Source organism: Salmo salar, chromosome ssa04 (assembly GCF_905237065.1).
Source record: "Salmo salar chromosome ssa04, Ssal_v3.1, whole genome shotgun sequence".
NCBI classification, from domain to species: Eukaryota; Metazoa; Chordata; class Actinopteri; order Salmoniformes; family Salmonidae; genus Salmo; species Salmo salar.
In genome coordinates, this window is record NC_059445.1 from 29,474,138 (window position 1) to 29,486,152 (window position 12,015).

A 12,015-nucleotide genomic window follows, 5' to 3' on the forward strand; every position below is an offset into this window, starting at 1 on the left:
GTTGCGTGCGTGCGTGCGTGTGAAACGTCAGCAGTATTGAGCAGCTGTCAGGGTCATTAATATGAATATGACTGATCTTTCAGTGTGATCTGTCTTATTTGTTATGCAAATATTCCGACATGTAAAGTACATTTGAATGCATTTGTATACGAAATATTGTGTTTTCCTTTTGCCTCAATGCCCTGCAATGTCGGTCTTAAACATAGGGTGGTGCACTTATCACACTCATCTTGAGGTAAATGCATAGGCTTATAGGCTATAGCCTACAGAATCAGGTAATGCTCACAGCCTTTGTTAATGTATTCAAAGAATATTGACAATGTGTTGTTGTTTCACAAAGAAAGAAATATAACAGCATAGGCCTACATGCCCTCCTCTTACAAAATTGATTGACAACTAATCAAGGAATGGAAGTGGTTTGGAAATTTTCCCACACATTACATTTTCTCTTATTCTCATAACACTGGCTAATACATGTAGCCTACCGATGCACTGATGTCCTCTATTCTTGCAAGCCAGAGATAAATCTGTCACAAAGGCCCAGTGCTGACAAGGCTACACATCTTAACTTTGCCATCTTCGGCACTTTATCATTGCAACACAGACAAATTATCAGCATTTGTAAGTGCTAGGTATGCTGTACAGAATAATGGGAACAAAAACAACAGTGCAGTATATTTCCTGTCAGATGCTTTAATTATATTGCATTTTAAATCCACAAATGTTAAATAATAAATGGAGAACAATTATTTCACGAGAATCTTCTTAAAACCAAATGGAATCTACATTCAATTAATTTTGTTTATGTCTAACTTATATACAGTACATAGATAGATGTGGCTGAAAACACCATTTGTTCAGAACATCAACATTGTACAGAGGTAACATACTGTAGTAGGGCATAGTTAACATTTTGAAGGTAAAGGCAGCAAGGTAATGACACTAAAGACAAGGAATATATGTGTATTATATAAATGAAGTTCTAGCTAACTGTACTAATGTAGTACAGCATATAATAAAGCATAATAATAAAGTACAGCATTAAATATACAGAAAGATATGTATCATTATCTTGCATAGGAATTCATACCACATTATTGACATTCTGTTTTGCTATTAGCCAGGCACATCATATAGCTGGCCATCATCAATTTCAGTTCCGTTATTCATTATGTTCAGTAAAGGTATATTAGTTGTTAATGTTTAACAGCTAGCTGTAAATACTGTGCAGTTGCTATAATCATATCCCTGATAAGTCACTGTACAAGACCATTGCAGGTATTGGCAGCCATTGTTCATCATGCGGGTTACATTTTACATATTGTCATCGCTTTAATATGATTATTTTGGTTTCAACTTAACAGGGAAATAATTTTACCAATCTATCATTACATTCAATAACAAAATGTTAACAAATGTAAACAAAGAGAAATTCATAGTTTTGCAGAGACTATCTAAACCATAGTTCATTGCAAATGAAAAAGACAAATTTAAAACACTATATTCATCTTTCATGAAATAAATAAATAATTTACTACTCACGAGAATGGGTATAAATGTGTCAGAAACAATAATTTTATGCTGTTAGGCACAAAAGTTAGGCTTTCTAGTTTCACAGGCTTATGTCGACAATAACATGCTCAAAGACCATCGTTTTCCCTTTGAAGCTGGAGGAAAATAAAAAATTACGCCGGTCAGTGGACACCACATTGAAAGAACGTGGAGACTGCACATAGATATCCTTGAACTTGGAGAACATTTTGATCTCCTCATCCCACAAGTAGATCTGTGTGAAGGAGTAATCGCTGCCCAGGGCCAAGTAGTGCCTGTCCTTGAATGAAAATGGCTGGAGGACCATGGCGCCACGAGAAGGCAGGGCCTGCACCTCATTGAACTGCTTGCTGGTCCACTTGAGGACTTTGGAGTCACCAATGTAGCACGTCATGGCCAGGTAGAGCTCCTCGTCCACCCGGAAGGCTTTGACCGCCACCACGTCGTCAACGTTTGGGATTTCGCTGTGCAGCTGGAACTTCTGGCTGCTCTTGTTCCACAGGTAAATGACGGGCGCCTGAGAGCGACTGGCCAAGATGAGGTGGGACTTCCCGTCTAGCTCTACGAACTCAGCGTCCGTATCTCGGAACCACTCGTGGAGGAACTGGTAGGAGTAGAAACCGGTCTCGTTCCGGTCCGTTTGGTCATTCCACTTGTACAGAGTAGATAGGCCTGCCTTGGAGCTGTCCACAATGATGAAGTACCACTCACCGGCTATTTGGAACACCTCAATGTCATTGGGTTTGGAGATGTTGAAGACCTCAATGGTTTGGAACTTGGTGAACTTGTTTTGTTGATCGTCAAACTTGTAGATGTGGGAGCCGCCAAAGAGCTGAGTCACGATTACCAAGACGTGGTTGTCAATCAGAACAGACTTGCATCCAACAACAGACTTTCCTGGAGTAATATTTAAATAATTAGTAATAGTGAAATTATGAATGAGAACAAAATCAAATAAAATATAGTCAAATTATCAAGTCCTATAAGCTCTACCACTACTCATGTGATGGAATAGCTCACTGACCCAGGCCCAGTCTGATGACCTGGAAATTATTCAGAAAAGAGCATGCTACACCATCCTAGGATGATACTCCAGTTATACTGAGGCACTTCAGACCCTGTCCCTACCCCGGATTCATGAAGTAAGGACACAACTCTGCACAGATTTCGCTGTCAGCCTCCTAAAATCTCAATTCAAAGACTGGCTACCCCCTGACGAAAAAGTGACAGGCAGGAACACCCGCAGCCAAAACCAACTGACTATACCAAAGTCTAGAACTGAATAGTACAAGAGGTCAACCACCCTATATTTCTGCTCATTGATTAAGGAGTCGCTTTAAGACGCAGGACATTTTTTATAAAATGTCTTTACTTACATTTTTTATTTTGTTGCTCTTATCTTAATATTTTGTTTGCTCATGTGTTTCAGTTTATATTGACTGCTATATGAGTGTAATAAAAACTTCAACTTGAAAAGAATGATTCTCAATATACATTCACACTAGGTATGTTGTTTTAAGGTCCTGGCCAGTCAAATTTGTGATTTCTATTGAATTGTGAATGAACAAGAAATGTAAACTGAGTGTAAAAAAACATTAGGAACACCTTCCTAATATTTGCTCCCGAGTTGCGCAGCGGTCTAAGGCACTGCATCTCAGTGCAAGAGGCACTGCATCTCAGTGCAAGAGGTGTCCCTGGTTCAAATCCAGGCTGTATCACATCCGGCTGTGATTGGGAGTCCCATAGGGCGTCGTCCGGGTTTGCCCAGGGTAGGCCGTCATTGTAAATAAGAATTTGTTCTTAACTGACTTGCCTAGTTAAATAAAAAATACAAATGTTTTTACAAATTAAAAAACATTGAGTTGCACCCCCCTTTGCCTTAATTCGTTGGGGCCTAAATTCAATTTGTAGGGGCATGGACTACAAGGTGTTGAAAGCATTCCACAGGGAAGCTGGCGCATGTTGACTCCAATGCTTCCCACAGTTGTGTCAAGTTGGCTGGATGTCCTTTGGGTGGTGGACCATTCTTGATACACATGGGAAACTGTTGAGTGTGAAAAACCCAGCAGCGTTGCAGTTCTTGGTACACTCAAACAAGGGGCGCCTGGCACCTACTACAATACCCCTTTCAAAGGCACCTAAATATTTTGTCTTGCACATTCACCCTCTGAATGGTACACATACACAATCCATGTCTCAATTGTGTCAAGGCTTAACAATCTTCTTTGACTTGTCTCCTCCCCTTCAGCTACAGTAATTGAAGTGGATTTAACAGGTGATATCAATAAGGGATCATAGCTTTCACCTGGATTCACCTGGTAAGTCTATGTCATGGAAAGAGCATGGAAATGTTTTGTAAACTCAGTGTATGGTACAACTGAAAAACCCCAAAAAATGGACGGTGTGATTTCTAGTATATTTAACTAAACAACAAGGATAGGCCTACATCAATCAATAAAAATAAAAAAAAATAAAAAAACACGAAAAGAAATCAAACCTGTGATGTTATCGAAAGGCCTGAAATTCATTTCAATGTGGTCCCATTCCATGACCACACAGCTGTTGTAATTGGGGTCAGCCATCGCCACATAAATGTCCTCCTTATGGGAGAAAATGTCAGCCGACAAAGCCTGGGTTGGAATGGACTGATGACGGACAAAGTCTGTGGGGCAGAAAAGTAACACAACATGATGAACACAACACAAACATATGTACAGAGGAGACCCTGATATCCACACAAGGCCAAAATAATCTGGCAACTCTCCAATTAAGCTACAACAAATTAGTAATTAAATATAACTTGAATTTGAAGAATTAAAGCCCCCATTGTCCATATTGGTAATTTTTTGTTAATTACTCAACAGCAAAGTACTGATGATGTCCAATACATTATTACAGAAAGTAAAATGTATTTTACCATGTAAGAGTTAAAAAGGTATTTGTGTTGTTGCAAGAAATCTGATCAACTGCTGAACAGACAACATATATGGTGTGAAAGGACTGTGTGTCATGAAACCTTTGTGTATCACAATATGTAAATCCAACATGGTTCATAGTATGTAGAGCTACTACAGTATATGTGTATAGTATTATTACAGTATCACACAGATGGCAAGTGTGCGTATAAATAAAATGCATAACTGTATATTTGATTACCCCTCAACACACACACCAAAAATATAATTCTTAAAAGGAGAAATAATATAAATTGGTTGGGTGTGACATTTATGTTTGACTGGAGTGTGGAGGTGCGCTGGTTAAATTACCCGTGGAGATACACTCGTCTGGCGGGATGGGAAGGTCGTTCAGACGTTTGCCCTTCATTTCTATGGGACCTGCGCAGTTGACATCCGATACGGTAGCGTTGGTGTTTTTCAGCCACATCATCAGCCACTTGTTCTCGCAGTCACACTGAAATATGTTGCCTCTCAAATCCCTAACATGTGACAGAGGATGGATGCAGTAACATAAACGAATCCACCAAAGATAGAATGTGGTCACTTAGTAAAAGGCAAAGCTTAGGGCATTCAGAGTTAAAATAATGGGAACATGTATGCCATCCAGTATCCTCACACTACAAGAAAATAATGTCTGGACTCTAGGGGCTAGTTTCCTGGACACCAATTAAAGGGATAGTTTGGGATTGTGGCAATGAAGCCCTTTATCTACTTCCCTAAAATCAGATTAACCCTAACCCTAACACTTTTTTCAAAACAACCCCTAGTCCCTTTCCTTAGCCCCTTGTGGGTTTTCAGATTTGATGAAACAGGTAGAGCTGTCATCATGTTGATTACACCTATCCGATCTCTCTTCAGATGGACCTAGGGGAAAGGGGCTGAAGGTTGTCTCTGGACCATGCGTAACATCCCATACACCTTTTCAAATGCCAAAACAACAACACATTACGGGCAACATTTTGCATGAGCAATTGGCAGTTATGGACAACATTAAATAACCTTTTCAAATTATATTGCACTGCAGATTATAAATGTGGAGTTCTACAATGTTTTTCACAGACCTGTGCTCTGTTCTGTGACAACAATGGCAATATGCATGCGGGACTAAGCTTGTCCCTAGTAAAAATTTGGTGCACCATTTCTAAATCACTGGCTAGCCAGTGTACTGAACAAAGCACTTATTTATTGAACCTACTAAAAACAAAACATTGAGGTATATACACAAATTGACCATTAACTCTTTAAGCACAAGCAGCATTCTGACTGAACTAGCTGAGTATAACAACCATTTCCTGTTAATCTCATTGTCAATATTAAATTAAAAACCATTATTCATTGGATATCCAGATATTCAATGTGATCTTGTTCAATAAATCGCAAACCACCATTCCCTGATAGCAAGCTTATAGAGGAGCACCGGCAGCCCATATTCGGTATTCATCCTCCTTACATCGGGCAGAAGGCGGTAGTCTTAAAAGCCTAATAAGAGCGGGTTGCCAACTGTCAATTAGAGATGTTTGGTGCAGTGTCAGTGCTGCCTCATAGAAACCTGTGGTCCTATAAGTGATTGCTAGCAGGGTTTCTTACTCACAGCTCTAGCAGGGAGTCGAGATCGTGGAAGAGATCCCTTGGCAAAGCCCTCATGTTGTTGTTAGCCAGCGACCTGCGAGAGACAGTGTGGCAGGAGACAGTGAGAAAAATAATGTGTCATCATGGAGAGATTCTTGAGTGGAGGATTGAGATGATAGAGATAGTAGAGAATAGAAATGATACAAATGGTAGAGACGATAGAAATGGTAGATATAAGAGATTGATAGATCTGATAGAAATGACAGAGGTGGTACCGAGAGATGATCAGGGAGAGAGAAATGATAGAGCCGATAGAAATGATAGAAAGATGGAAGAGATGGTAGAAATAGTACAGATGATAAACATGATAGAAAGTAGAAATTATAAAGATGGAATAGAATAGAGGTCGAGTGACAATAAAGATGGAAGAGAGTGCAGAGACAGGGTCTGTCTGAGTTTTAGTGAGGTTTGGACACGGGGGTTGGGGGGTCAGCAAAAAGTCGATCTATAAACATATAGGCTGAATCTCAAACCAAACACGTTGAGTACTTTGAGCACTTACAAGTCAATCGAGTCAATCTAAAAATGCTAGTACTTGAGTCATCGATGGCTCCACTGCGCCCTTTGGAAGCTTCTTTATTGAGTGGGCATCCAACGCCGACTCGGCGCCCTTGGCAGCAACTTCTTCCAATGAATCCTATCATGTTACCTAGCAACAACAGTCACTTCTACGCCACCCTCAAAAATAATGAGAATAAATCAAGATAAATCAAGAAATCTGTAATGAATTTTTAAGTTTAAGTCTAGCTAAGGGGTTTTGTGTATTTCTGAAGTTTGATCATGTACACGATAACTTACTAGCTAAGCCTGAGCCAGTCACTTCAAATGAAACGAAAGAGAAGCTAACCAACCAGCTAGTGCAACACTAAATGAAATTCTCCTTCCACAAGCAAGCTAGCTACCTAGTTAGCTAGGGACTGTTGTAACATCATTTTATCACAATAAACACGTTTTAATGAAGCAGCAAACAGCCTGCTCTGCCCTGAGTCTGTACAGTATTGAGTCTTCTGCTGCTGCGCTTGTGACCGATATACTTGCACATATTTTTTTCCTTTTTTTTACAACTTTCTCACTGTCTATCCGAGTATGCGTCGGTGTCTTCCCCAGGTTCCCAGTACCCATGTTTCATAGCAAGTGAGTCATGGTACAAGACAGATCGCAGGACACGATGCTCGCAAATGGATTTAGAATTTTTGAATATTGCTAAGTGGCAATTGGAACATGGAGTGCGCATTGTCCCAATGCTCATTTTGGCCAAAACACGAATGATCACTATCGAACACAACACCACTCAATAAAGGACTAAGTGGCCAAGTGTTTGGTTTGAGATTCAGCCATAGCCTATTAGCTATACAATTAGCTGCAACACATTAACTCACATTAACTCAGCACCAGGATTCAAAACTATAATTGAATGCGTACAAAGGGATTTGTAAGCAGAAAAAGTATTTTATGAACAAAAAGTAAACAAATCATTTTTGGGGGGTTGCAGTTTTACAGATGATCTCCGCATGTGTGGTTCCCACCCTGAAGCATGGAGGAGGAGTTGTGATGGTGTGGGGGTGCTTTGCTGGTGACACAGTCAGGGATTTATTTAGTATTCAAGGCACACTTAACCAGCATGGCTATCACAGCATTCTGCAGCGATACGCCATCCCATCTGGTTTGCGCTTAGTGGGACTATCATTTGTTTTTCAACAAGACAATGACCCAACACACCTCCAGGCTGTGTAAGGGCTATTTGACCAAGGAGAATGATGGAGTGCTGCATCGGATGACATGGCCTTCACAATCACCCGACCTCAACCCAATTGAGATGATTTGGGATCAGTTGGACCACAGAGTGAAGGAACAGCAGCCAACAAGTATTCAGCATATGTGGGAACTCCTTCAAGATTGTTTGAATGTTGGTTGAGAGAATGCCAAGAGTGCCAAGAGTGTGCAAAGCTGTCATCAAGGCAAAGGGTGGCTACTTTGAATAATCTAAAATATACAATATATTTTTATTTGTTTAACACTTTTTTGGTTACTACATGATTCCATATGTGTTTTTTCATTGCTTTGATGTCTTCACTATTATTATACAATGTAGAAAATAGTAAAAATAAAGAAAAACCCTTGAATGAGTAGATGTGTCCAAACTTTTGACTGGTACTGTATATATTTTTAATTCTAAACAATTACAGAGGTCCGGACCTTGGTGTCTTCATATGCAGTTACAGCCCTGGGTAGATTAGAGATGGTAGAAATGGTATCAGCAGACTTACAAATGAGTCACGTCTCGGAGACCTCTGAGGGCATTTTTGGCGATGGTCTCAATCTTGTTGCCCTCTATGAATCTGTTAATCACAAATGTAATAAATTAAGGGAGTAATGATGGTACTCTAGCTGTCTTTTGACCTTGTTATTCACTTTTAAAAACATCAAATTACTTATTTTACTAAAGCTAATAACTTTTGGTTTTATATGACACAAATGAAGAAAAAATGATGGCGAATTACAGGCATCACATTACACTAGTGCTCCATAGGCCACCTTAAAATGTGTTTAGACATTGAAGATTTATTCAGATGTTTGTTAATCATACTGTCTCTGCAAAAACAGTTGACTGAGGAGAGGAAGCCATAGTTTGAACCAAATACTCACAAATATTCAAGATGAGGAAGGCCATAGAATGCATCATCTTTGATGGTGGTCAATGAATTTGAATTGAGAAGCCTGAGAAAATAAGAAAAACATGATACGTTTTGCGTCGTATTAGCCAAAATTCCATAGCATATTCCACTTCTAACATTTGGATGGTAAATGTTATACTTATTAAAGATTAAAAAAAATACAAAGATTAGCTACATGGATGCAGTGAGTTGTGTGCGTGTTAGGGCTTGCATGCGTACTCGCGCATGTGTGTGTGTGTGTGGTTTCAAGTGAAGAATTGAAATGATTACTGTAGTAATCATTTTCATGGCTACATCATAATATCCAGTCATTTAGTGCGTGACGGACCTTTTAGTGTGTGACCGACCTTCGATCGGCAAGACACAATGACCAAACAGACTATCGAAGTCATTGAGATACTGTTCATAAATAAGGCAATTCAGTCTGACACGAATCCCTGCATGTGTCTCTGTCTGATATAGTAACAATTTATGCCATTTAACAGACGCTTTTATCCAAAGCGACTTAGTCATGCATACATCCATTATACGTTTGGGTAGCACCAGGAATTCAAACCACAGCCCTGATTTAACAAGCGTCATGTTCTACCAACTGAGCCATACAGGACCACAGCCTCATCAGAATTGCATTTACAGTTAGTGATGTAGGCCTGCATTGCTGCATCCATGTATAGGTTACTATAAAAACAAAATATTCTTAGGTACTTGCTGAAAATGAAAATTATGTGGCTACGTACAGCAACTGCAGAGATGGCATGAGGGAGAACATGGCCTCTGTGATTTCTGCGAGGGATCCATTTACTATGCTCCTGGTGGAAGATAGACATAATATTGACAATATGAAACCAGCATTAACCTATTAATATGCTTCAGTTGTCTCAATAGTCTGTAACGAGGAAATCATTGACACATATAACGTGGGTTAGGCTACACTGAAGTCATTACAAACTTCATGTCATTACACAATTCATGCTTGCACGTTTTTCAACATTCCATGTGATAGGCCTACTGTATTTTCCTTTCAACTATGTGTGATGATGAATAAATTGAGGACAATACTCACAGTGAGTTGATGTCATTCGGCATAGTCCGTGGTACACTTGAGGTCCCGACACAGATAATGGTCTCCTTGGAGCACGAGCATCCCGAAGGGCATCGAAAAACCTTTTTAGGTGCAGCTAGACTGGCTTGACCGAGACACAGTATAATCAAATTGATCCATAACCAATGCTTCGAGGCTAACATTTTTTTAAATGTATGACAATGACAGAGAGTGACTTCGATGCAATCCACCTCTATCTCACCGCTCCGAGCCTTGAATACAGCAGTGGACAGAAGAACACCTGACATAAGCAGATTCTGCTGCAGATGCTTTCCGCTAGGCTTCTTAATTTCGCATCCAAAGCAATTCAGGAAGATTTCCGGGATTCCAGGCAAGCTACGGTCGATTAAAATATTTAAAAAATGTTGACGATAATATCATTAGTTAGCCTTCTTTCAAAGCTCTAATAGGTGAGAAAGTTGGCCCGTATGTGCGACAGACTAGTGAGTTTTGAAGTCTTGGCATGTGCAGCGGAGAAAGGAGACAGTTTATTTTAGTTTGAAAATAGGATTGTAGTGTAGTGTTCTCAAATAATTCGTCCCCTTTTTTCCCAACACATAAACCCACGTGTCCGCCATGGCAATATCTGTTTTTTTGTGGGGATACATTTCTCCTTTATAAATAGGCTAAATAGGCTACCTTCCGCAATTATGTTACAGCTCCATGTTTAAACTAAACAATTTGTGACCTCTCTTTAATAATTTAATACATGTCTCGTGATCTCCAATATCGCGCCCTTATAGATTTGTTTTGTCTGATGCCTGGTTACAACTAAATTCATGGGCCATCCTAGTTGTTTAGAATATGGTTGATTTACAGGTGTAGGATTTTAATACCAATAGGCCTATTGTCGCAGAAAAATAAACCTACAGTAGGCCTAACAGGATTTGAAAGTTCAGTCTAATGTTGCTTGAATGGTGGTTAGGCTATTATTGGTCCAAAAGTATGCTTAATGAAATGTGCAATAGCCTGTTAATATAACCATTGTTATTGTGTGTTTTCAGTGAATTTATGTAAATCATGAAGCTCATATGCACTTTATTGAATTTTTACTTTAGTGTATTTAGTAAATATTTTCTTAACTCTATTTCTTGAACTGCATTGTTGGTTAAAGTTTTGTAGGTAAGCATTTCATGGTAAGGTCTACTACACATGTGACAAATAACATTTGATTTGATTTTCCTGCGGTGCAGAACAAATTCCCAGCAACAAAAGAGTGATCACATTAAGATCCTAGACCAGTACAGACGACAAGGAAGGATATCTACAGGAGAGGCAGGTTCATGTCTAACACCTAGACTAGCTTCTAAGTCATAAACCCCACCCATATTTACCATTTATTTTCATCAAATTGTATTTTAAACCTAACCTTAAGCGCACTGCTAACCTTATGCCTAACCCTAACCTTAAATTAAGATGATTTCAATTAAGATCATTTTTGTAGCCAATTTTACTTTGTAGCTGTGAATCTCAATTAGTGGCTTTGGAATCTGACTGTGTGGATATACTGTAGAAGCTAGTGTAAACAGTGAGGCAGGTCCAGCTCAGGTGATGAAGCAATTCCATACTTTTAGACTACCTTAGACCAAATGTAATAGTTCTACCTCTAGGCCTAGACACATTTTACCTTTAAAACCATTGAATACTCTGTATAGGCCTATAGGGCTGTGGACTTGTTTGCAACTCATCCTTTTGATTTATGACCTCTATATCATAACCTCTGCTAATGTAATCTATTGACAACCCTAATGGCATTGTGATTGAATTAGGTAAGATAAGATGCATTAACGATAAGTGTGTACATTAAACATTTATAACAGTAAGTGCTCTGGCTATATCCCCCACACAACACATATAGTTACCTCCCAAATTGTGGCACCATTGATAAAGATTAGCAAAAAGACTGAATAAAATAAATAATTAAAATACTGAGCTATATTGTATACTACAAACATTTAGAAAATTATATAATTTTTTCTACTAACAATTGGTCAGAGAAAGAGATTTTGTTTAACAAGTAATAAAATAAAACAATTTATAAAGGTATATGAGGTACTTTTCTGCATAATATCAGTTTGACGCCAAACCCACCATTGGTGTG

At 39.0% G+C, this 12,015-nt stretch overlaps 1 protein-coding gene across 1 annotated transcript; it reads right to left on the reverse strand.

Annotated features, from left to right (window-relative positions):
* Positions 1 to 677: 677 nt before the first annotated feature.
* LOC106602717 (leucine-rich repeat LGI family member 2) lies at positions 678 to 10,409 on the reverse strand. The gene is made up of 8 exons (XM_014195518.2): positions 9,876 to 10,409; positions 9,550 to 9,621; positions 8,784 to 8,855; positions 8,405 to 8,476; positions 6,100 to 6,171; positions 4,818 to 4,987; positions 4,049 to 4,213; positions 678 to 2,448 (listed from the first exon to the last, which is right to left on the reverse strand). Exons 1-8 carry the CDS (start codon positions 10,160 to 10,162, stop codon positions 1,613 to 1,615), a joined length of 1,746 nt encoding a protein of 581 aa, XP_014050993.1. The 5' UTR covers positions 10,163 to 10,409; the 3' UTR covers positions 678 to 1,612.
* Positions 10,410 to 12,015: the final 1,606 nt, after the last annotated feature.

What these genes read in the sequence shown, in the direction of transcription:
- LOC106602717 (XM_014195518.2), bottom strand. Translation starts at nt 10,162, where the DNA reads ATGTCAGGTGTTCTTCTGTCCACTGCTGTATTCAAGGCTCGGAGCGGT. An exon ending in CTTCCTCATCTTGAATATTT is followed by an intron (nt 8,477 to 8,783) that starts GTGAGTATTTGG and finishes TGTGATTAACAG; the next exon opens with ATTCATAGAGGGCAACAAGA. An exon ending in GCCTTTCGATAACATCACAG is followed by an intron (nt 2,449 to 4,048) that starts GTTTGATTTCTT and finishes ATATTACTCCAG; the next exon opens with GAAAGTCTGTTGTTGGATGC.